Source organism: Caretta caretta, chromosome 20 (genome assembly GCF_965140235.1).
Source record: "Caretta caretta isolate rCarCar2 chromosome 20, rCarCar1.hap1, whole genome shotgun sequence".
NCBI lineage: Eukaryota > Metazoa > Chordata > Testudines > Cheloniidae > Caretta > Caretta caretta.
In genome coordinates, this window is record NC_134225.1 from 22,346,281 (window position 1) to 22,370,660 (window position 24,380).

Here is a 24,380-nt window from a genome sequence, read left to right on the forward strand (position 1 = left end):
ATTCCGTTCCTCACCCTGGACAGACCCTCTGCCTGGATGGAGAAGCCACCGCAGCCCGGGGCGAATTGCACCCAGGGTCCATTCCCTTCCTTTCCAGTCTGAGTTCATCTCACTCCCACTTCCAGCCTCCTTCGGCTGCTAGACTCGAGAGCCCGGTGTGAAGTATTTGTTCCCCAGGCCGATACTTCTAGCCTGTGCTGTAGGGGGCGCTCTCTCTGCCTCCGGGACCCAATGCCCCAGTGTGGTGCTAGGGGGCGCTGTGCTGCTGTGGGTACCACCCTTTGCAAGTGCTGTAATCCCGGGGCCCTGGCACGTGGGAGTGATGGGGAGGGACCCTGGAGTCCTGACGAAATCCCGGCTCTGGTCGCTGCAGTCTCTCCCCTCCAACTGGGGGGCGCCGCTTCCCTTAGGGGGCCGAGCCCCCCACTGGGCCCGGGCATTAACGGCCCCTGTGCGTGGGATTGGGGCGCTGCCTGCAGGAATCCCGCAGTTAAAACCTCGGTGTGGTTTGTCGCTGGCTTTATTGTCCCGGGGGCAGGTCAGCTTTCCCAGGGGGGTGGGTGGGGGGCAGTGACCCTCAGGCCTTGTCTGCACCAGGCTTTGAGCCGCAAGCCTCTAGGGTGGTCGCGTGCCCTGCAGTCCCGGCAGCATTGACGCCCAGGGAACCTGGGGTCCCTGCTGGCCTAGCTTGGGGCTCAGGACTAGCCTGCCACCCTGACGACTCCTCTCCCTCCCTCCCCGGCTGGGCCCCGCTGCCGGAGCGTGGGAGCCTGGCCGAGGAGCCAGCTGGAAAAACATCCATCTCCCCAGGAAGCCGGGCTGAGCGCTGAGCTGGGGAGGCCGGCCCGGCAGCTGCTGCGCCATGGCTGAGTTGCGAAGCCTGGCACTGCCAGCCCCAGCCAGACGGGTGCCCAGCCGGGGCCCTGTGCCGTGCTCTGAGTCCCCGGCCGGAGCGAGGGTAGAGAGCGCGAGCGGGACTGGGGCGGGTAGTGCCACTGGCCTGTGCCGTTCAGTGCACTGCGTGAACTGGGCCCCCGGGGAGCCGCTGGCTTCAGACCCGCTCAGGGTCTGCTCTGGAGTTTGCAGAGCTGCTGGCCTGGAGACGCTCGGCTCTTCGGGGGCCTCTCCCTTCCGGCGGGGCAGGGAGCTGCCCCCAGTGCCCGTCCTGCGCTCTGCGCTCGCATCTGCGGATGCCTCCGTGTCTCGGAGCAGGGCCAGCCGTGCGGAGCTTCGGGCACGTCAGAGCTGACTCCGGCCCGGATTGTGGGGAAGGCGCTGGGCAGGGCCTCGGACACCTGGGTTTGATTCTCGGCTCCGCCTCGGAAGCGCTGTGGCCCCGTTTCAGAGGGGGAAGGTTGGGGCTGAAAGTTGCTGGTTTGACTAGTTAATTTTTTTTTTCCCCCCACTGAAAAGTTGAAATCTATCCACTAGACCCCATTCCCCTCCCAGAGCCGGGACAGAATCCAGGAGTCCTGACCCCCAGCCCCCATGGTCTAATCCCTGGACCCCGCTCCCCTGCCAGAGCTGGGAGAGAACCCAGGAGTCCTGACCCCCACGCCCCTGCTCTAACTCCTAGACCCCGCTCCCCTGCCAGGCCAAAACCCAGGATTCCTGACTCCCCTCTCGAACACTAGCTCCCTGCTTTTCCCCTTGCTCTGGTATAGGCCTGGCTTGGGTTAAGTGACATGAAGCAGATAAAGTCGTTGCTTGAAGCGGGGGGCCGGGAGATGACAGACCCTCCTTTTCAGCAGCCCCCCCGCCCCCAGGGATTTCCCACCCGGTTGGCGCCTGTGCTCCGAGCGCCCCCTCTCTGGGCAGGCAGGTGCCACTCGCAGCTGTCTCTGTGTCGCCGTGGGGAGATCTCCGGGTGCGGGGCCACCTGGCAGCACCTGTCGCCTTTCACATGCGCCCAGCAGTGCCTGTCTGCGATGGGGGGGGCGGGACGTCCGCTCATCATGATGCTCCCACCCCTGCCCCCCCCCGGGAACTTGAGCGGGGGCCAGGGCTGACTTCACCCAACTGGGCTGACGGCGGGCCACGTGTCGGCTTCTCGGAGGCACCGCCCTGCAGTCGCTGCTGAGCTAGAAGGAATTCGGGGGCCCCCCCTCCCAGGACGGGGGTGCTAAAGGCAGCAGAGGATCCACTGCCAGTGCAGGAGAGCGTCCCTGCTTCCAGATCACTTGTGCCAGGGATGCTGGTGTGAGGATGTGAGGCAGCAGGGAGGGGGGAGTGTTGACCTGGGAATGTGCCCTGGGGATGGGAGACCTGAGAGCCTGAGCCAGGAGGGGGAGAGGGAGGGAGGGGACACCTCTGCCCAGGAATGAGAAGACAGGCTGAGAAGGGAGCCTGCTGGAGGGGTTTAGTTTCAGTTTGGTGCTGGGTGGAGGAACGCAGGGAACCCCAGGGCTGGGGTCTAAGCTCCCTGCTCCTCCAGAAGGACTTGACTGAGGGGTCCTGGTTGTACCCACAAGCTCTGTTTTGAACTGTGTTCCTGTTGTCTAATAAACCTTCTGTTTTACTGGCTGGCTGAGAGTCTCAGTGAATCCCAGGAAGAGGGGTGCAGGGCCTGGATTCCCCCACACTCGGTGACAACTGGTGGCAGCGGTGGGATGTACTGCACCCCGTGAACGGCGCTTCCTGCAGTAAGTGACTGGGGAGCAGTAAAACAAAGGGGGATTGACGGGGACCAGGCGTGCTGAAGATTCAGAGAGAGACGGTTTCAGGGGGCGGTTAACCCCTGGGAGTGTGTGACCAGAGAGAAGGACTTTTGCAGTAACAGGGTCCCCCGGGGGATTGCAGCGAGCGGTCCCAGAGGCGGAGGAGTTTGCAGCTCGACCCTGGCAAAGAGGTGGTGACCTCAAGAAGGACTGGCACACGAGGGGTTTTTCCTGGAAACCGTGGGAAGCTGCCCAGGCCTGCGAGTGGCCAGCAGGGAGATGTACGCTAAACGCCTGAAGAGCGACCTGGTGGAGCTGTGCAGGCAGAGGGGGCTGCGCGTCGGGAGGTCCACCAAGGAACAGCTGATTGCCCAGTTGGAGGAGAGGGATCGCTTGGATGACCCGATCCCTGTCCCGGAGGAAAGCCGCCCGGCGGACGCAGCGTGGGCCCTGGGGCCTGACCGAGCTGGGAGGGGTCAGACTGCTGCCAAGGACATCCCGAGACCCTTCCTACCTATGCCTGGGGGAGGGGTTGGGGGAAGCCCAGCGAATACTGAGGGCACCCTGACCCCGGCAGCCAGCAGGGGATCCTCCCGGCGGAGCTCCCCATCCCTGGAGTGGAGGCGGCTGGAATGGGAGAGGGAGATGAAAATGAGGGAGCTGGAGGATCATGAGAAACAACGTAAGCATGAGCAGGAGGAGGAGGAGAGGGAACATCAGGAGGAGAGGGAACATAGGCATGAGCAGGAGGAGAAGGAGAAACAAAGACAGCATGAACTGGAGCTGGCCAGGCTGAGGAGCAGTGGGGCCACGGCTGCGGTGAGTGCGGGGGGACCCAAGACTGCAAGGAACTTTGATAAGTGCTTCCTGGCCCAGCGGAAGGAGAGGGAGGACATAGATAGCTTCCTGATGGCCTTTGAGAATGCCTGTGAGATGCACAGGGTTGACCCTGCCGACAGGCTCCAATTTCTCACCCCCTTATTGGACCCCAAAGCCGTGGAGGTGTACAGCCGAATGACAGGGGCGGAGGCAGGGGACTATGAACTGTTCAAAGAGGCCCTGCTCCGTGAGTTTGGGCTGACCCCCGAGATGTACCGGAGAAGGTTCCAGAGTCAGCGTAAAATGCCTGAGGTCACCTACCTACAACGGGTCAACCGGGTGCAGGGGTATGCCCGCAAGTGGACAGCTGGGGCCCGAGCTAAAGAGGACCTGCTTGACCTAATCGTACTGGAGCAACTGTATGAACAGTGCCCTTCCGACCTGAGGCTGTGGCTGGTGGACAAAAAGCTCGAGAACCCCCAGCACGCAGGGCAGCTGGCCGACGAGTTTGTGAACAGTCGGTCAACGGGTAGCAGGGCGGAGTCCCAAAAGAACAGGCCCCCCCCGATGCAGAGAGAGAGTCACCATGGAACCTCCCAGCGGGGAAATAGGGAGAACCCCCCCCAAAGGGGAACGCCTGGCGTCGGGCCCCTCCGACCCGCTCGAGGGGACCAACGTGACCTGAGCTGCTATCACTGTGGCCAGAGAGGCCACGTACGTACCCAGTGCCCCAGGCTCAGGGACAGACTGAGCAGACCCAACCTACCCAGGGTTAACTGGGTAGGGACCCAGCGGGACGAGGGGAAGACGGCCCAGGCAAGGGGGGCTGCCAGCTTACCACCTGCTCGGGAGGGAAGAGTACCCCCGGCCAGCTCCGCCAGAGGGCTGGATGCTCTGGACTCAGGGTGCTCGGTTTACAGGGTGGGCGCGGGGCTGTCCCTCCAGAGAAAGTGCCTTGTTCCCCTGGAGGTGGATGGGAGGAAGGTCAATGGACACTGGGATACGGGCACGGAGGTGACGCTGGCCCGACTCGAGGTGGTGGCCCCAGATCGGGTGGTGCCCAACACCTACCTGACCCTGACGGGTGGGCGGGACCCCATTTAAGGTGCCCGTGGCAAGGTTACACCTGAAATGGGGAACCAAGGAGGGCCCCAAGGATGTGGGGATACACCACCATTTGCCCACTGAGGTTTTGATGGGGGGAGAAAGAGGACTGGCCAAGCAAGCCCCAGACCACCCTGGCTGTGACCCGTAGCCAGAGCCGGCGCGGGGCACTGCTCCCTGACCTCGGGGGGGGGTACCGCACCGGAGGCGCAGGACCCTACCCTGGTGGGGAGGGAGCACCGAGGGGCATGGCTCAGAGATGCTGTGGCCTCAGACCCAGCCGATGAGAGGGAACCGGTCCCCATCCCTTCCCCAGCCGCTGAGTTCCAGGCCGAGTTGAGGAAAGATCCCTCCTTGCGGAAGCTCAGGGATCTGGCCGACCTCGGTGTGGTACGGACCATGAGGAGAGGCTGCCAGGAGAGGTTCCTGTGGGAGAAGGGGTTCCTGTACCGAGAATGGGCTCCCACAAGGGAAGTGGAGTCCTGTGGGATCAGGAGGCAGCTGGTGGTCCCCCAGAAGTATCGCCGCAAGCTCCTGTACCTGGCCCATGACATCCCCCTCGCAGGGCACCAGGGAATCCGGCGCACCCGGCAGAGGTTGCTACAGAACTTTTACTGGCCCGGGGTCTTTACCACTGTCCGGCAGTATTGCCGATCCTGTGACCCCTGTCAGAGGGTGGGGAAGGCCCGGGACAAGGGGAAAGCGGCTTTGAGACCTTTGCCTATCATAGAGGAGCCTTTCCAGAAGGTGGCCATGGACATCGTGGGGCCTCTCAGCAAGACGACCCGGTCGGGGAAGAAATACATCTTGGTGGTGGTAGATTTTGCCACCCGCTACCCCGAGGCAGTGCCCTTAGCTTCCATTGAGGCAGACACCGTGGCCGACGCGCTCCTGACCATTTTCAGCCGAGTGGGGTTCCCCAAGGAAGTCTTGACAGACCAAGGGTCCAACTTCATGTCGGCCCTGCTCCGGTGCTTGTGGGAGAAATGTGGGGTCCGGCACAACTGGGCCTCAGCTTATCACCCCCAGTCCAATGGGCTGGTGGAGAGGTTTAATGGGACGCTAAAGATGATGCTGAAAACCTTTATGAACCAGCACCCGCAGGATTGGGACAAGTACTTACCTCACCTGCTGTTCGCGTACAGGGAGGTGCCCCAGGAGTCTACCGGATTTTCGCCTTTCAAACTGTGATATGGCAGGAGGGTGAGGGGCCCCCTGGACCTGATGAGAGACGAGTGGGAGGGGAAGGCCACTCCCGATGGAGAGTCAGTGGTGGAGTATGTCCTGATCTTCCGAGAGAGACTGGCTGAACTCATGGGCCTGGCCAGGGAGAATCTGGCCAGAGCCCAGAGGAAGCAGAAGGTCTGGTATGACTGCACGGCTCGGGCCCGTGCCTACGCCACCGGGGATCCGGTGATGGTTCTCATCCCAGTGAGAAAGAACAAACTACAGGCCGCCTGGGAGGGCCCTTTCAAGGTCGTCAAGCAGCTCAATGAGGTAAACTATGTGGTGGAGCTGTCGAACCGGGCGCACCACCGCCGGGTGTACCATGTGAATATGATGAAGCCATACTATGCCAGGGGAAATGTGGTGTTGGCCGTGTGTGGACAGTGGGAGGAGCAGGGAGATGACCCTTTAGTAGATCTATTCCCTGGGACCAGAGCTGGTTCCCCCCTGGAAACAATTCCCCTCTCGGATCAGCTAACCCCTGCCCAGCAAGCTGAGGTCAGGGGGGTGCTGCATCCGTCCCGACAGCTGTTTTCCAACCAGCCTGGACGCACTAATCTGACTGTCCACCGGGTGCAGACAGGGTCGCACCCGCCGATAAGATGCTCCCCCTTCCGAGTCACAGGGAAAACTGCTCAGGACCTGGACAGGGGTCCGGGACATGATCACCCCCAAAGCCAGCCAGCCATCGGCCAGCCCTCGCCGGTGGTGCTGGTCCCCAAAAAGGACGGGTCGGTCCGGTTCTGCGTGGACTATCGGAAGCTCAATGCCATCACTGTATCTGATGCCTACCCCATGCCCAGGCCGGACGAGCTCCTAGACAAACTGGGGGGAGCTCGGTACCTCACCACCATGGACCTTACAAAGGGCGACTGGCAAGTGCCGCTGGATGCAGATGCCCGGCTGAAATCGGCCTTTATCACCCCTCTGGGGCTCTGTGAGTTCCTGACCCTGCCTTTCGGCCTCAAGGGAGCGCCGGCCACCTTCCAGCGCCTGGTGGACCAGCTCCTGAGGGGGATGGAGAGTTTTGCCGTGGCGTATATTGATGACATCTGTGTCTTTAGCCAGACCTGGGAGGACCACGTGTCCCAGGTTAGACAAGTGCTGGACCGACTCCAGGGGGCTGGGCTGACTGTAAAAGCGGAGAAGTGCAAGGTGGGGATGGCGGAAGTATCTTACCTGGGCCAACCGGGTGGGGAGCGGCCGCCTAAAGCCGGAACCAGCCAAGGTGGAGGTGATCAGAGACTGGCCCGCTCCCCACATCAAAAAGCAGGTCCAAGCCTTTATTGGGATGGCAGGATGCTACCGAAGATTTGTGCCCCACTTTAGCACCATAGCCACCCCCATCACTGAGCTATGCAAGAAGGGGAAGCCAGACAGGGTGGTCTGGACCGAGCAGTGCCAGGAGGCTTTCCGGGCACTGAAAGAGGCTCTGGTCCGTGGCCCAGTTCTGGCAAACCCAGACTTTGACAAGCCCTTTGTGGTGTTCACCAATGCCTCAGACACGGGACTGGGGGCGGTGTTAATGCAGGAGGATGAAAAGGGGGAGACACACCCCATTGGGTATCTGAGCAAGAAGTTGCTACCCCGGGAGCAACACTACGCGGCCATCGAGAAGGAGTGCCTGGCCATGGTGTGGGCCCTCAAGAAACTAGAGCCCTATCTCTTCGGGCGACACTTCACCGTCTACACCGACCACTCGCCCCTGACCTGGCTGCACCAGATGAAAGGAGCCAACGCCAAGCTCCTGAGATGGAGCCTGCTCCTGCAGGATTACGACCTGTCCACGTGAAGGGAAGTGCCAACTAGCGGACACGCTATCCCGGAGAGGAGGCCCCGAACTTCCCCAGGTCACTGGTTAGAGTGACCCCGCTCAGTTCAGTCTTGAAGGGGGGGGAGATGTGACGCAGCAGGGAGGGGGGAGTGTTGACCTGGGAATGTGCCCTGGGGATGGGAGACCTGAGAGCCTGTCACCTGAGCCAGGAGGGGGCGGGGGAGGGGACACCTCTGCCCAGGAATGTGAACAGAGGCTGCAGGAGGGAGCCTGCTGGGGGGGTTTAATTTCAGTTTGGTGCTGGGTGGAGGAACGCAGGGAACCCCAGGGCTGGGGTTTAAGCTCCCTGCTCCCCCAGAAGGACTTGACTGAGGGGTCCTGGTTGTACCCACAAGCTCTGTTTTGGACTGTGTTCCTGTTGTCCAATAAACCTTCTGTTTTACTGGCTGGCTGAGAGTCTCAGTGAATCCCAGGAAGAGGGGTGCAGGGCCTGGACTCCCCCACACGCCGTGACAGCAGGATTCCTGGGTTCTATTCCTGCCTCTGCCACTGGCTTGCTGGGTGCCTTGGGGCAAGCCCCTTCCCTGCTCTGTGCCTCAGTTTCCCCATCTGTGAAACGGGGGTGATGGTAACCACCTTTGGAGAGAGCTTGCAGATCTACTAAACCCAGGCCTGCTGTTTCCTGCCAACTCCCTTACCTAGCAGTAGGTGTATTACGGTAGCACGTAGGAGCCCTCACCGAGATCAGGGCCCCGTCGTGTTGGGTGCTGCCCGGACCCCAGCAGTGATCGGGGCCCCGTCTTGCCAGGCACTGCACAGATCCAGTGCGGGACAGTCCCTAACCCAGTGAGAGAAAAATGGAAGGATCATTAGCGGCATGTTACAGGTGGGGGAAACTGAGGCACGGGGCAGCCCAATGACTTACCCAAGGTCACACAGGGAGTCAGTAGCAGAGCCCGGGTGTCCTCAGTGCACATCACTGAGAGAAGGGGAATTAAAAACCAAATGCTGTGGTGAAGCAAGGAGGCTCCCCCAGGCTCGCTGGTGCCACCCCCAGGCCTTGGGGCGATTCGTGGAGGGGAGCTCAGAGCCTGCCAGGCCAGCTGCAGCTGAGAGAGCAAAGTTGGGCTGTGATGGGAGATGGGGCGGGGAGGGAGGGGCCGGGGGCAGCGCAGCCCTGGGTGGGGAAGGGGGGGACAGCAGCTGCTGGCCTGGGGCTGGGCGCGCATTTCTCCAGCTCAGCTGTGTGCAGTGCAGGTCTTGTTTGATCTAATCTGCAGCCGGGCACAGAGGGGGGAGTTCACGGGGGTTGGGGGGGGCCAGGGCTGCGAGCCTGGACTCCTGGGTTCTGTTCGGAGTGGGAATGTGACCTAGTGGTTAGACCAGAGGACTGGGGGACAGAAAGGACTAGCGAATGGCCCCCTGCCCGAACCCCCAGCCCCCCTCGTCCGGCTCCCTGCCCCGCGGGATCGGCCGAGCCCAGGGCGCTATCTCCCCTGACCCGTGTCTCTTGCAGGACGGTGGCTGCCGAGGTGCGGAAGCAGGTGTCCCGGGAGTACGGCGGGTCCCCCCAGCTCTCCAAGAAGCGCAGTGGCTCCCAGCAGTTGGTGAGTACCCCAGCGCCCCGCGTCCCTCAGCCCCCGGCACTGACGGGCTCTCAACGTGGTCCGGCCACTAGTGGGGGACAGAGCCACCTTGGGGAACGTCACCGCCGGCACCTGCCATTGGCTCTTCCCCTGTAGCCTCTCCCCTTCCCAAAGCATCATGGGAACGTCCCGGGACTCTACCTCACTGGTCCCGCCCTTCCCATCCCCGTCTTGCCCGACCCCGCCCACCACTCTGGGCTCGGGGGGGGGGGCGGGGGGGGGCAGCAGCAGGCATCGAACCTGCCACCTCGGTGTGTAAAGGCGGCACCCTCCTGCCCGAGCTGGCGCTGCCGAGGGCTGGGAGTCGCGGCTGGAGCCGGCTCGTGGCCCCCGCTAGACATGGGGCCGTGGTGAGGGCCCCAGCACCCGGGCGAGGAGCCAGCCGCGCTGTTCCCTGTCGTCCCTTCTCTGCTCCAGGACCCTGGGGGCCCTTGGGGGCTTAGCGAGGGGCCCGCGGCAGGGAGGGGGACGGCGCGGACTCCCCCTCTACAACGGTTTCCAGGCCTCTCTCCCGCGCTGCCTCTTGTCCCGTGGCTGCGGCCTTTCCCGGCGGCGAACCCGCTGAGCTTTAACAGGAGGTGGAGCTGTTAGACGGGGAGTGGGGTTTAGTGGCTAGAGTGGGTGGGGGGAGAAGACTGGGAGCCAGGACTCCTGGGTTCTCTACCCAGCTCTGGGAGGAGAGTGGGGGGCTAGTGGTTAGAGCAGGGGGGTTGCACTGGGGGGAGCATGCCGTGGAGAATGGGGTGTTTCCATCCGTCTCCCGGTCCCATGTGCTGGCAGGCTCAGGGCCGGCGCATTGGCCTCCGGGAGCCCCAGGCCGAGTGGCTGGGGCCAGGCGCCAAGGGGGAGGGTTCTGGCGCGCTTTAGATCTAACCGCGTTGGTTTCCCCTTCCCTTTCCCGTGTGGTTTCAGTGTCTTGCCCTCACTTCCTGCCCGGTTAGTGCCGGCCCGGCAGGCGCTTGTGAGCAGGTCGGCGCTGAGATTTCCTCTGGCACAGATGGCTTGTGCTACCCGTGCCCCCTCCCGTCAGCCGGCGTGGCCCCCGCCCAGCCCGGGAGTATTGAGAGAGCCCCCTTGGCCAGCCACGTGCCGGCAGCTGCCCGACTTCCTGCCGCCTCTCAGTGGCCAGTCTGGGAGGATGCCTGGGGAGGAGCCGGGGGGCTGCAGGGAGTGATGCTGGGGGTTCGCTTGGGGCGCTCTATTCCCAGTCGATACTGACTCTCAGCTGTGCCGGGCTGCCAGGAGCTCAGCCGGGGTCGCTCTCCCTGCTCAGTCAGGCAGTGATGTGGTACCCCAGATTGCACACTGTTGGCAAAGGAACCCAGGAGTCCTGAGTCTCCTGCTCCAATCACTGGACCCCACTCCCCTCCCGGAGCCGGGGATAGAACCCAGGAGTCCTGCTCCCAGCCCCCTGCTCTAACCCTTAGCTTATCCCACCGCTGTGGGGAGCGCAGCCTGTCTCATCCTTGGGGGTCCACACTGGGGCTGTCCCAGCTCCAACCACCAGCAGGGGGCAGCGGTGGGGTGGGGTTTGCAGGGAGCTGCCCTGGCTGCATTGGGACGATCCCGCCCTGTGCTGACCGGTCTGTCCCTGCAGGTGCCGCTGACGGAGGTGGTGGAGCCGGTGGACTTCGAGGAGTACCTGGCTGCCCACCCTCCCGAGGTGGAGCCTGGCCCACTCCGTGACCTGGTCGAGTTCCCCGCTGATGACGTGGAGGTGGTCCGGGAGCCGCGGGAATGCCGCACGCTGGAACCGGGGTTACCCGACGAGGGGTGGGTGCCTGGGCCGGGGCTTGCTGCTGAATGTGGGAGTGGGGTGGGACCTGGCCCTGTGTGGTGGTGCAAGAGACCACCAGCCCTGGATGGGGCACGGCAAGTTAGCATCTCAGTACTGCCCAGCCACCAGCAGGGGGCAGCGCATTTAGCACAGGGTCCTATGTCTTGGGACATTTTGTCCTCCCCCTGGGGAAACTGAGCCACCAGTTTCTGGGGACTGACCAGACTGGGGAGGCGGGGACTCAGGACAAGGGGCCTGGCCTGGGCTATACAGACTGGATGGGGGCGGGGACTCTGGATAAGGGGCGTGGCCTGAGCGATACAGACCGGACAGGGGTGGGGACTTGAGGCATCAGAGCTCATGAATTCTCGGCTTCCAGCCCCGTGATCACCCCCCACCCTCTCTGTGTCTCGCCCCCTTGCCGTGCACACCCTGTGCCTGGCTCAGCCCCGTCCTCTGCTGCACAAGGGGTGCTTTGAGACGGGGCATTTGAGCATTCCTCCACTTTGGCACGTCCCCGGCCTGGACGCATGGCTGGGATAATGCTCCTTGCCTGCCCCCGGGGGCTGTGACGAGGCTTAATTAGGGAGTTATAATTAATGAATGCCGGCAGAGTGACTTGCTCAAGGTCACCCAGCCAGCCAGCGGCAGAGCCAGGAAGCGGGAACCCAGGTGTCCTGGCAGTTCTGAAGGCTGCGGGGTTGGAAAAGAGGCCCCTGGGGTTGTGGTGTACCCGCTGCCCCCTGGAGCTGCCCAGGCGTCCCCTGCCCTCGTCCCTCCCCCCGCTGATTCGGAGGCGAGCCCTGTGTGTTTCCCTCCCGCCAGGAAGCTGGATGCCCGGGTGCGGGACGCGGTGCAGGTCTACACGGAGGACTGGCTGGTGGTGCGGAGGAAGTAAGTTGGCGGAGCACCCCGCGGCTGGTCGGAGGGGGCAGGGCGAGCCCGGAGCCAGCGCCCGTGGACGGCTTCCAGTGCTGCGCTTTGGAGCCAGGCCTGTCTCCCGTCCCCTCTCCCCGCAGGCTGAAATCGCTGGCCCACTACATGCCTGGCGGGAGGCCAGGGGGATGGGCCCAGCACGCCGGCGCGTGGCTGGGTTGCCCGGAGCTATACCAGAGCCAGCCGCCCACTATGGGCTTCCAAACTCCTGGTAACCGGATCCGTTCAGTCCTTGGAGAAAGGGACCTTGTTTCTCCTGGTGCCTGGGGCTCGGTCAGCCGAGCCCGGCTCTGCCTCGTGTTCCGGAGGCGGGCGCAACTGGTGGCTTGGCCAAGGGACAATGGGCTGTTTGTCCTCTGCCCATCTGTCCGTCCCTCAGCCCGGGTTACACAGCAGCTGAATCCTTGGGAAGGAGGGGAGCACCAACCCCTGTTTTACAGATGGAGAAATCAAGGCACAGAGCAGGGGTGGTTAGTTCCTGGCTCCCTTTCCTGTGCTCCGACCCGAGTCCCCGCCCCTCTCTACCTGGGCTGGGGTGATCCAGGTGTGTTGTTCCCTGCCCCCCTCCCCTATGCAAGGGCGACCCATCATGTGGCTGAAATAAAGGGGGAGGATGATGGGAACTATCCTTTCTTGCACCTCTCCCCGCATCCCCCAGGCAATAGCCTGGTCTCCCCCGCCGCACTCCCTCGCTCCCATTGTGGGGCTGCGCTGCGGGGGGCCGGGGGATGTGACCAAGGCTCCCCGCGCCCGCAGGTACCAGCGTCTCAGCACCATGTACAGCCCCCACACGGCCGAGCGGCAGCGGCAGAGACAGAGGGGGCTGCCCCGGCAGGTCTTCGAGCTGGACGAGGCCGCGGAGGAGCCGGTGAGGCCAGGGGGCGAGGGAGGATGCCCCTGGGCAGAGCGTGGCCCCAGCTGGGGGTTCTGGAGGGAAAGAGGCCTGGCTGGGATGGCCGTATCACCTGCAGGGGTCGGGGGGCTGGGCCGGAGGGACATTGGGGTAGAGGGAGGATGTTGGGGGGGCTGGGACGGGGGTGTTGTGGGGTGACAGGGCTGGGCTGGCCTGGGGTGGTGGGAGGCGGCCTGGCGCCCCCTCACCCCACCCCACCCCCCCCAGGAGGAGCTGAAGCGCCGCTCGCCCTCCCTGGACGACACGCCCCGGGGCAGCTGGGCCTCCAGCATCTTCGACCTGAAGAACTCGGTGGCCGACCCGCTGCTGCCCACCCTGCTGGAGCACACGGCCATGGAGGAGGTCGACCGGCGTAACGAGGAGCTGCGCAAGGAGAACCGGCACCCGGAGCTCCTGGCCCTCTTCCCCGCCCCCGACGAGGTGAGCCCCGCCTCGGGGAACGGGCCGGGTCCCCTTTCCTAGGTGTGTTAAGGTGGTGTCCCAATGCCCCAAGCGAGATCGGGGCCCCCTCTTTGGGCTGGGCCCTGCCCCAACAAGCTCTCAGTCTAAACATACCCGGGGGGAGGGGAAACTGAGGCACAGAGCTGAAGTCAGTGGCAGAGCCGGGAATAGAGCCCTGGTGTCTTTGCAAGGCCGCAGGGCCTGCGTGTGCAGCGGGTATAAAGGCTGGGTCGGGGTGGCTGCGTGGGGCGGGCTGGGGGCCCCGGGTTCGAGAGGCCACTCTCACCGCTGCTCCCCCTGCCGGCAGGACGAGGCGGTGGAGCGCTGCAGCCTGCCCGAGGTGCCCCGGGAGCACTTCGGCCAGCGGATCCTGGTGAAGTGCCTGTCTCTCAAGTAGGTCGCCCCCCCATCATCACAGCGAGGGAGCTAGGGGCTGCGGGGGCTCCCTGGGGCTGGGGGGAGGTAGTGTTTCCATCCCCGCTGCGGGGAGGAGCCTGCCAGAGCCAAGCGAACTGCCCTGGAGGCTGGGCCTGTCCAGCAGGGGGAGGAGAGGTCTCTGGGTAGGGTGGGGTCCCCTGGCTCCCCCCCGCAGAATGGGAGGAGGGGCTGGCTGTGCGGGCGAACAGCTCAGCGTTGGATGTCCATGCTGAGCCCTGCTCATCCCTAGGACCACTGGGGGGCATGTGGGGGCAATGATATCTGTGTTGGAGGGGAAACTGAGGCACTGGGGGTGGGGCTTCGCCATGGCGGCCCAGTGAGTAGTGGCAGATCCTGGAATGGAACCCAGGTGTCCTGGCTTGCAGCCGCCTAGGCCACACTGCCCCCTGAGTGCCGAGGGGTGTGGGGCTGGGGGGTGGCTGTGGGGCTGTTGCTCCCAGCTGAAGGGTCCTGATGCGCTCGCCGTCTCTCTGGTGCCAGGTTTGAGATCGAGATCGAGCCCATCTTCGGGACACTTGCCCTGTATGATATCAAGGAAAAGAAAAAGGTACCCGATGGCCCCGCCCCATCGGGGCATGTGCTAGGCCAGGGGGGCGGGGACGCAGGGTGAGGGGCGTGTCCTCGGCTGTACTGACCAGATGGGTGGGCGGGGAGCCTGTCCTGGGCTGTACTGACTGAACGGGGAGCCAAGGACATAGGGTGAGGGGCATGTCCTGGCCTGGTCTATACCTACTGGGCAGAGGGGCGGGGATGCGGGACAGGGGGTGTGGCTGGGCCGTACTGACCAGGGGGCGGGGATGCAGGGTGAGGGGCGTGGCCTGGGCTGGACGGTCACGGGGTCCCCGGGCGATGCTCTGGAACTGCTCCCCACGAAAGCCAGGCAGGACCCTGGGGAAGTCTCCAGTCTGGGAGCAGCCTGTCTTCAGGACACACAGCTCACCCGGCTTCCACTTTCCTGGGTCTGACCTCGGAGCGTTCAGCATCCTCTGCCCCTCCCTGCGCTTCCCACAGCCAGTCTGCCCAGGCGGGGTCCTGGGGAAGCCAGAGGGTCCTGCCCCCCAACTCCGCAGTCAGACGGGACTCTCAGCCAGCCAGTAAAACAGAAGTTTATTAGACGACAGGGACATGGTCTAACACAGAGCTTGTAGGTACAGAGAACAGGACCCCTCAGCCGGCTCCATTCTGGGGGGCAGTGAGCCAGACAACCACGTCTGCCCTTCACTCCATGTCCCCAGCCAGCCCCAAACTGAAACTCTCTCCAGCCCCCCCTCCTCTGGGCTTTGTCCCTTTCCTGAGCCAGAAGGTCACCGGAGTCCTTTGTTCTCCAACCCTTTAGCTCTCACCTTGCAGGGGGGAAGGGCCCAGGCCATCAGTGGCCAGGAAACAGGGTGTCGGCCATTGTCTGTGTCCAGACCCCTGCACACACCTGCCCTCTAGGGCTCTGCAATGATCATACACCCTTACCCCACCCCCTAGATACTTAAGAACTGCCTAGGGGAAACTGAGGTACCCCCACACTATTCAGAGGAAACATTAAGAACAGTCCTGCTTCCTCACAAATGACCAGGGGGCAGGGATGTGGGGTGGGGGGCGAGGCCTGGGGCGTACTGACCAGGGGTGAGGGGCGGGGCCTGGGCCGTACTGACTGGGCTGGGGGGCTGAGGGGCAGGGCCCTGGCCAGCCCACGTGGGGGCTCTGTCTCCTGCTCTCACCTTTGCTCCGTCCCTAGATCTCCGAGAACTTCTACTTCGACCTCAACTCGGAGCAGGTGAAGGGGCTGCTGCGGGCGCCCGGCGCCCACCCCGCCATCTCCACGCTGGCACGCTCCGCCATCTTCTCCATCACCTACCCTTCCCCCGACATCTTCCTGGTCATCAAGGTGAGGGGGGGGGGCTCCCAGCCTCCTGCTCTAACCACTAGACCTCACTCCCGAGAGCTGGAACCCAGGAGTCCTGGCTCCCAGCCCACCCCCCCTGCTCTAAGCACTGGCCCCCACTCCCCTCCCCAGTGGGTCACTGTTCCTCTTCTCCCCCAGCTGGAGAAGGTACTGCAGCAGGGGGACATCGGGGACTGCTGTGAGCCCTACATGGTCATGAAGGAGACGGACACAGCCAAGGTAGGTGCTGCCTCGGAGCCAGCCCGTCCTCCCTGCTCTAACCACTGAGCACCACTGCCCTCCCAAGGCTTGGGAGAGAACCCAGGAGTCCTAGCTCCCAGCCGCTCCCCACTCTAACCACTCAGCACCGCTCCCCTCCCAGAGCCCGGGAGAGAACCCCGGAGTCCTAGTTCCCAGCGTCCCCCGCTCTAGCCACTCAGCACCAATGCCCTCCCCAGAGCCAGGGAGAGAACCCAGGAGTCCTGGCTCCCAGCACACCCCTCCCACACAATAGCCACTCAGCACTGCTCCCCTCCCAGAGCCAGGGAGAGAACCCAGGAGTCCTGGCTCCCAGCCCCCCCACTCTAACAGGGGTACGGCTCTGACAGTGGCAGTGCAATGCCCCCGTGCCCCAGAGGGCTCGGTGTGGGGCTCGGGGTGAGCTGGGGTTGCCCCGCCACGTTAACTCGGTGCCCGCCCACCCCAGAACAAGGAGAAGCTGGAGAAGCTGCGTGGGGCGGTGGAGCAGTTCTGCGGCCGTCTGGGCCGGTACCGCATGCCCTTCGCCTGGACGGCCATCCACCTGCTGAACATCGCCAGCACCGCCGGGGCCCTGGAGCGCGAGGCCGCCGACGCCGAGAGCGGTGAGCCCGGCGGGGGGGCAGCACGTGGGGCACAGGCCTGGGCGCGGTCCGGAGACCTCCCTGGCGCCACGTTCCCCGCAGCCTGGGGCTGGGGGGCGCTGCCGGGCTTGGTAGGGGGCATTCTGCCCTCTGGCTCGGTGCTGGCCCCAGTGCCCCCGGGATGGGGCTCAGCGGGGGGCGCTCTCCCCTGGCAGGCAGGGCTGGCCCCGGGGCGGGATGGGGCTCAGCGGGGGGCGCTCTCCCCTGGCAGGCAGGGCTGGCCCCGGGGCGGCGCTAGGGGGCGCTGTTCCCCCGGGGCGGGATGGGGCTCAGCAGGGGGCGCTCTCCCCTGGCAGGCAGGGCTGGCCCTGGGGCGGCGCTAGGGGGCGCTGTTCCCCCGGGGCGGGATGGGGCTCAGCGTGGGGCGCTCTCCCCTGGCAGGCAGGGCTGGCCCCGGGGCGGCACTAGGGGGCGCTGTTCCCCTGGGGCGGGATGGGGCTCCAGCGGGGGGCGCTCTCCCCTGGCAGGCAGGGCTGGCCCCGGGGCGGGATGGGGCTCAGCGGGGGGCGCTCTCCCCTGACAGGCAGGGCTGGCCCCGGGGCGGGATGGGGCTCAGCGGGGGGCGCTCTCCCCTGGCAGGCAGGGCTGGCCCCGGGGCGGCGCTAGGGGGCGCTGTTCCCCCAGGGCGGGATGGGGCTCAGCGGGGGGCACTGGCCCCTGGCAGGCAGGGCTGGCCCCAGAGCCCTGGGCCCGAGCTAGGGGGTGCTGTGCTGCAGGAGGTCCTGGCTGCTGTGGGGGGTTAACGGTTCCTGTTCCCCGTGTCTGAGCGCTGGCCGCACCCGCCCCCCGTGGGTACAGTGGGCCGCAGGTTTCTTACCAGTGGCTGTTTAGGCAGCTGCTGCCTCCCACCCCAGAGGTGGCTGCAAAAAAACCCAACCCTTCGTCATCTAGCTGAGCTGGGGGCCCCCCGAGAAGAGTCTGGGCGCTACCGGGCTTCTCCCTGGGCGGCCGGCAGGCCCAGTGGAGCCGGGCGCGTCGCCGGTTGGCACGGCCCGGGGGGCTTTGCTGGGCCTGCCCGCTGGGAGCCCCCTTGCCCGCGGTGACCACCCCACCCCTCCCCGGCAGAGCGCCGGGGCACCTGGAACGAGCGCAAGCGGAGGACGCTGGAGCGTGTGAGCGCCGGGGAGGAGCCGTGCAGCTTCGGCAGCTTCCGCCCCGCCACCCTGACCGTCACCAACTTCTTCAAACAGGTAACGGGGCGGGGCGCCCCCTGCTGGCCCTGGTAGGGATTGCTTTGCTTTTAGGACAGGTGGGGCTTGGGGTGGATGGAGGCAGCATTTAGGGTGCTTGGGGGGTGGAGCTGCTCGTTGTGTGATGGGCAGCATTTGGCTTGGGGCAGCTGGGGCTATGGGGTGTGTTTGCTTTGGGGGCGCCTGGCCGCCTTGTGGCTCTGGGGGCTGGTGCCAGACGCCGCAGCCCCCTCCGCTCTCACGCTCGCCCGGCCCCCGCAGGAAGGCGACCGGCTGAGCACCGAGGACCTGTACAAGTTCCTGGCGGACATGAGGCGCCCGTCCTCACTGCTGCGCCGGCTGCGGCCCGTCACAGGTGCGGCTGGCAGGGACGGTGTGGGCTCTGTGTACTGGGGGGGGGGGCGGTTAGGGGCCCATACGCAGCAGTAAGGCCCCCCGGGGAAGCTGACTATGCCCCCTTCAGGGGGCGGGGCCCCAGGTGCAGCCACAGAGCCACACCCGCAATGGCCGCTGCACCCAGGGCAACCCTCACGGCTGCTCTAACCTACATCGAGGCCAAAGGAGCCTCCGGCAGCTCTGGGGGAGGGGAGCTCCAAACCCTGCCCCCTGCACCTCCAAGCCCCGCCCCCTCCCGGGTCCCACCTTTTCCCTGCCCTGGGCCAGGGGCCAGGTGCCTTCCCCGGTTGGATTCTTCCTTGGGCCCCTTCCCACCAGCCCCTGGGCTCAGTCCTGTGTGTTAGCGTAGCCATGGCCCTCCTTTCCCATCAGGCACCGGGCCGGCTCTGGCCCTGGGGGTCTGCCCCATGCACCGGCCCCATAGCGCTAAGATCCTTACGGCCCGTCGCCTCCTCTCTGCAGCTCAGTTCAAGGTGGACATCTCGCCGGCGCCCGAGAGCCCCTACTACTGCCTCTCCCCGGAGCTGCTGCACGTCAAGCCCTACCCGGACCCCCGGGTGCGGCCTACCAAGGAGATCCTGGAGTTCCCAGCCCGGGAGGTCTATGTCCCCCACACCACCTACAGGTGGGTGGCAGCCGAGTGGGCACCCGTGAGCGCGTGGGCTGCTGGCCTCTCCTGGGGAGTCACTGGCCATGCGGCGACACCCGGGCACTGCGCAATCGGCGATCAGATGGGCGCTTTGCTGATCAGTAGGGCCGGGCGCGTCCGCTGGGACCCCTGGTACGGCCAGAGGGGCTGGCTACCAGCCCTGAGTGCACCCACGAAAGCCGCTGGGAAAATGTGACTGTAGGGGTAGTCTGACTTCTGAAGGGCAACAACAAAGATGGGGTGTGGGGAGTCAGGGCTGGGGTAGCAGGGGGCTGTGGGTTGGGAGTGAGGGCCACCGGCAGAGCTGGGGGGGCAGGGCTGGGGTAGCAGGGGGCTGTGGGTTGGGAGTGAGGGCCGCCGGCAGAGCTGGGGGGGCAAGGCTGGGGTAGCAGGGGGCTGTGGGTTGGGAGTGAGGGCCGCCGGCAGAGCTGGGGGGGCAGGGCTGGGGTAGCAGGGGGCTGTGGGTTGGGAGTGAGGGCCGCCGGCAGAGCTGGGGGGGCAGGGCTGGGGTAGCAGGGGGCTGTGGGTTGGGAGTGAGGGCCGCCGGCAGAGCTGGGGGGGCAGGGCTGGGGTAGCAGGGGGCTGTGGGTTGGGAGTGAGGGCCGCCGGCAGAGCTGGGGGGGCAGGGCTGGGGTAGCAGGGGGCTGTGGGTTGGGAGTGAGGGCCGCCGGCAGAGCTGGGGGGGCAGGGCTGGGGTAGCAGGGGGCTGTGGGTTGGGAGTGAGGGCCGCCGGCAGAGCTGGGGGGGCAGGGCTGGGGTAGCAGGGGGCTGTGGGTTGGGAGTGAGGGCCGCCGGCAGAGCTGGGGGGGCAGGGCTGGGGTAGCAGGGGGCTGTGGGTTGGGAGTGAGGGCCGCCGGCAGAGCTGGGGGGCAGGGCTGGAGTAGCAGGGGGCTGTGGGTTGGGAGTGAGGGGCACCGGCAGGGCTGGGGGGGCAGGGCTGGGCTGGCAGGGGGCTGCTGGTCAGGAGTGAGGGCCACTGGCAGAGCTGGGGGGCAGGGCTGGGCTAGCAGGGGGCTGTGGGTTGGGAGTGAGGGGCAGCAGCAGGGCTGTGAGCCCAGGGCTGGGTTGGTGGGGGCTGCGGGTCGGGAGTGAGGGGCACTGGCAGAGCTGGGGGGAGCCAGGGGCTGGGACAGCGGGGGCTGCAGGTCGGGATTGAGGGCCACCGGCAGAGCTGTGTTATGGGGGAGCTTTTCCCTCGCGCCCCTGTAGAAGCCAGAGTCACTTTCTCTCCAATCAGCTCGAGGAGGAGGGTGGCTCCCCCCTGCCCCAGGTTCATTTATTTCCCAGGGGAGATGTGGGGGGGAGGGAGGGAGGCTCCGGCGCTCGGTGCCAGAGACCCCGTGAGGCGTGTCCGTCCCCTGGGAGCCAGGGTCCTCCAGATCCAGCGGCCTGGCTGGCGCGGCCTGGCCCCTCATCTCGGCGCGCCCTGGAGCCGGGGTCCCCGCGGCCAGCTGGGCGTGTGCTCTCCGGGCCATCCCTCGCAGCGGTGAGGCTCCGTGTGGGTTTCTTCCGCCGTCCCGTGGGGCCTGATCATGTCCTGGTGCCAGCCTGGCCCTCCATCTGCCGGGGGAGGAGTGGGCAGGCTGAGAGCGGGGGGGGGCAATCGGCATCGTGGCGGGGGGACCGACTGGCTTTTCAGGGAGACCACCTGGGCTCCGCCCCCACAGGCAGCACCCAAAGGAGCCGATCCCGCTCACAGACCCAGGGTCCCCAGCCTGGCTCAGGCCCCCTGGCTGCAGAGGGCGGGCGGGGGGGGGATAGTTGTGCCTGAGAGCTGGGGATCATAGGCAACATGGGCTCGTGGCTAGTGCGATGGCCACAGGGCACCTGGTTCTAATCCCAGCTCTGCTAGGCCCTCTCTGCCTCAGTTTCCCTGTGGGTAGCGATGCCAGCCTTTCCCACGGCAGCCCTGAGCTGTGGCCCCCCGATCTCTCCCAAGCCGAGCTCCCCTCCCAGCCATCCTGCGGGGGCCTTGCCTGCTTCCAGAGCCGGGCCAGCTGCTCCGCCTGCCTGACCACTTGGTCCTGGTGCTGCCGGGCCACGTCCGCCAGGGACCAGAGAGTGAGGTTCTGCCGCTCCACGTGCGTCTGGGGAGAGGCGGGGGTCAGAGACACCCCCGCCAGCCGCGCTCTCCCCAGCTCCCCTCGTGTTAGCCCTCTGCCCCTCCCCGCGGGCTGCCTGCCCCGCATCTCCCCTGAGCTGGGGGCCCAGCAGCCCTGGGGATCAGCACGCCCCCCAACTGTTGGGGCCCAACGGATCATAGGGGCCGGATCCCAGCCGGGGTTGGTCGGCGTTGCTCCTCGGGGGCTGTTGGGGCCAGATCCCAGCTGGGGTCACTCCACTCCCCTTGACGGGCCGTGCTGATCCCCGCCAGGCGAGGTTTGAGCCCGCCGTTCAGCGCTCCCCCTGCGGTGCAGGCCAGGCCAGGGCTGGGTTCAGGGGTGTCTGACACCTGGGGTCAGTGAGCATCTGGAGCTGGGAATTCCCAGGGCCCAGGCCTGTAAGGACCCCAGCGCGCGTGCACGTTACCTTGAGAGCAGCCAGCTCCCTGCCCCCATCCCGGGGGTCCCTCCTCGCCAGACCGGCCAGCGTGTCCTCCAGCTCCCTCACCCGCTCTGCCAGCAGGAGGCGCCCTGCTAGCATTGCTCGGAAGGCCTGGGCCGTGCTCTGGGTCTGCAGCCGCAGGGCTGTCTCCTCAGCCTGGCCGGGGGGGAGAGCAGAGAGCTGTTGGGCCACTGAGCTGGGGCTGGGGATACTGCAAGGGGGGAGAGCAGCAAAAGTATCTTGCCCTGTGCCTCAGTTTCCGCATCCAGGGCTGGTAATCCTGCCCCATCCTTGGGGCTGTGGGACTGAGGCCAGGGGCTGGGTGAGCCCTCAGATGGGCAGGTGAAGTGGGAGACCCAGAGACTTGGGGGTTAATAGACACCTGGCCCCAGCCGGGGAGGCACCCCCAAATCCTCTTAGCCCCAGGGCCAGGGTCCAGCGACCTCGTCCTCCTCCCCGCCTGGCCTCCCGCAGGCTTTGCAGACTCTAAACCATCACCCTCTGCTGTGCAGCTGGGGAAACTGAGGCACAGATGTGACCCGCAACTTGAAACCTTGAGCAAGTGCCAGAGCCAGGAATAAAACTCAGGAGTCCTGGCTCCCAACCCCCCTCCCCTACTTCCCCCGTGCTCCCCAGGTGGGTACCTTGAGCCCCTCCACTGCCCCGCGCAGCTCCCCCACTGCCTGCCGGGCCTGGCGCACCTGGTGCTGCAGGGCCCCCAGCAGGTGTTGGCAGCGCCCGACCCGGCGCCCGGCCTGCTCCAGCCGCTGCCCCGTGGTGCCATGGGTCTCATGCAGCGCCTGGCTGAACTGCAGCACCCCATAGACCAGGATGTCCACCTCCTCCTGCGGGGCCCCCCCTGGGGCGGGCAGGGCTGCGCCAGGAGGCAGCAGGGCCAGCAGCAGCACCAGGCTCAGCATCGCCCAGCACCTGGCGCCGGAGGGTAGGAGGCGGCCTTATGTGGGACTGGGGGTGGGGTGGGGCAGGGCATTGGGTGTCTGGTGAGCGTCTCCTCCCCGCCCCCGGGGCTCCGGTGCCAGCAGACTTTGGCAGCTGGCGTGGGTCCAGCGCCCTGTCCTGATGGCTGCCCTGGGGCATGGAGCCCCTGGCCGGGGCAGGGCAGTTGCGAAAGGGGGTTGCGTCAGAGGCGGGCAGCGAGGGGTTAATAGCAGAGCCGGCAAGGGCTCCTCAAAGCTCCCTGCCGCCAGCGCGGGCTGGGGGGGGTGCGGGACAGAGCCCCAGCAGGCAACCATAGAGCTCCTGACCCCCCCAACCACTAGATCCCGCTCCCCGCGCAGAGCCGGGGGGAGAACCCAGAAGTCCTGACACTCCCCCACCCCAACCACTAGACCCCACTCCCCTCCCAGAGCTGGGGAGAGAACCCAGGAGTCCTGGTTCCCAGCCCTGCCCCTCTAACCACTAGATCCTGCTCCCCTCCCAGACTGGGGTTCCAGCTGAGACAGGAGCTGGGGCTGTCCTGTGCAGGGCAGCAGGGGGATGACACCAAATCGCAAACCAAATCCTTCCCCAAATCCTCCCCCGCCTTTCATCCCCCTCCCCCGCACTCCTGGCTCCCTTCTGCCCATTGGCTCTTTGCCTGACGAGCTGCGTGGCCGCCCCAGAGCGGCCTCGTGGTCAGTCCCATCAGGGTCACTGGCGGGCAGCCATGTGCAGGCGGGGATCAGGCAGGGGCTGGGGGGGCAGGAGGCACCACTGCCCAGCCGGGGGGGGAGGAAGGCAGGGCAGCACCACCTAGGAGCTAGGATGCCTGGGTTCTCTCCTCTGCCTTGGCACCAAGCTCCTTCCCCCCTCCGTGCCTCAGTTTCCCTCCCTGCAATGGGGCCGCTGCTCTGCCCCGCAGGCCTCTGGGGGGCAGGACCCTGCCTGCAGGCTGCAGCTGTGTGAATGGGTGTTGCTGGGCCCCGCTGACCCCTTGCATGTCTCTCCTGCCCTCCCAGGAACCTGCTCTACGTCTATCCCCACAGTCTGAACTTCAGCAGCCGCCAGGGCTCGGTGCGCAACATCGCCGTGAAGGTGCAGTTCATGGCGGGCGAGGACCCCAGCCAGGCCCTGCCGGTGAGTGCTGGCCTCAGCCCAGAGCTCCCCGGTCCCCCCTGCCCGGGAGCGACAGCCGGCAGGGGCACCCAGCTTCTTCCGCCCCAGGGCACAGCCAGGGCACCTGTGCCGATGGCCCGTTTGGGGGGCAGCAGAAATGGACCTGAGAAAGGGGTGAAGCCGAGATGGGTCTGTCCCCGCCCGCTGAGAGTGGGCACCGCCCCTCCCTGCTTGCAGCCCAGAAGCAGAGTCTGGCCGAGCAAGAGGCTGGGGGGCCCTGGCCCTACACCAAAGCGCCATCCCAGGGGCGGAAGGGATGGGGTACCCTGGGGGTGCTGGGCCCGTGGGGGCGATAGGCTCTGGCTCTCCTCAGGGCGTCACTGAGCCGCAGCCTCCAGCCCGTCTCGGGATTTCAGGGGCCTGGCTGGAGAGTTTTGCCTCCTCGGGGCTGCCAAGCCTGAGACACCCCAAAAACGCCCAGGCTTCAGGGGAGCCACGGGTTGCCTGCAAACCCAGGGCCCTTCGAGGCACCTCACGTCAGCCCCGAGATCAGGTGGGGGGCCCCCAGCTCTGCGATGTTAATAGGGGGCACCCAAAGCTTCCAACCAAAGGTTGAACTCTCTCCAGGAGCCCAGGGAAGTTAAACCCATGCCTGGTGCCTGAACCCCCTCGTCAGCACTGTCCCTCTCCCATCTCTTGCCGTCGTGTTGTTCTGTGGCCATCCCGCCTGTCTTCCCCAGGCCAGGGGTGGCCGCAGTTCAGCCCCCCCTCACCTGGTGTCACCTCATTTCTCTTTCACCAGGTGATATTTGGCAAGTCGAGCTGCAGCGAGTTTATGAGGGAGGCCTACACGGCCGTGGTGTATCACAACAGGTGAGCGCTGGCCACCCAGCTGTCGAGGCCTGCGGGGGCCTATTTCAGTAAATACGGTAACCCACCTAGGGGTGTTGGGGGGGGGGTGCTAAGCTGGATTTGGGGAGGCTATTTCAGTTAATATGGTAACCCGCCTAGGGGTGTCTGCGTGGGGGTGCTAAGC

The 24,380-nt window shown here is 65.8% G+C and overlaps 1 protein-coding gene across 11 annotated transcripts in view; it reads left to right on the forward strand.

The window, feature by feature from the left end:
• DOCK6 (dedicator of cytokinesis 6) overlaps positions 1-24,380 on the forward strand; it is a 63,920-nt gene that overhangs the window by 4,476 nt on the left and 35,064 nt on the right. For all 11 annotated transcript variants that reach the window (XR_012665652.1, XR_012665653.1, XM_075121792.1 and 8 more), the window contains exons 2-16: positions 9,098-9,188; positions 10,825-11,000; positions 11,830-11,898; positions 12,697-12,808; positions 13,061-13,273; positions 13,602-13,687; positions 14,213-14,279; positions 15,462-15,611; positions 15,768-15,848; positions 16,315-16,471; positions 17,576-17,700; positions 17,962-18,055; positions 18,559-18,721; positions 23,248-23,365; positions 24,147-24,217. Coding sequence is in view for 9 of the 11 variants with exons in the window: in XM_075121792.1 (XP_074977893.1) it covers positions 9,098-9,188; positions 10,825-11,000; positions 11,830-11,898; positions 12,697-12,808; positions 13,061-13,273; positions 13,602-13,687; positions 14,213-14,279; positions 15,462-15,611; positions 15,768-15,848; positions 16,315-16,471; positions 17,576-17,700; positions 17,962-18,055; positions 18,559-18,721; positions 23,248-23,365; positions 24,147-24,217 (1,773 nt within the window). In the remaining 2 variants the exon portion in view is untranslated. The remainder of the gene's footprint in view (positions 1-9,097; positions 9,189-10,824; positions 11,001-11,829; positions 11,899-12,696; positions 12,809-13,060; positions 13,274-13,601; positions 13,688-14,212; positions 14,280-15,461; positions 15,612-15,767; positions 15,849-16,314; positions 16,472-17,575; positions 17,701-17,961; positions 18,056-18,558; positions 18,722-23,247; positions 23,366-24,146; positions 24,218-24,380) is intronic.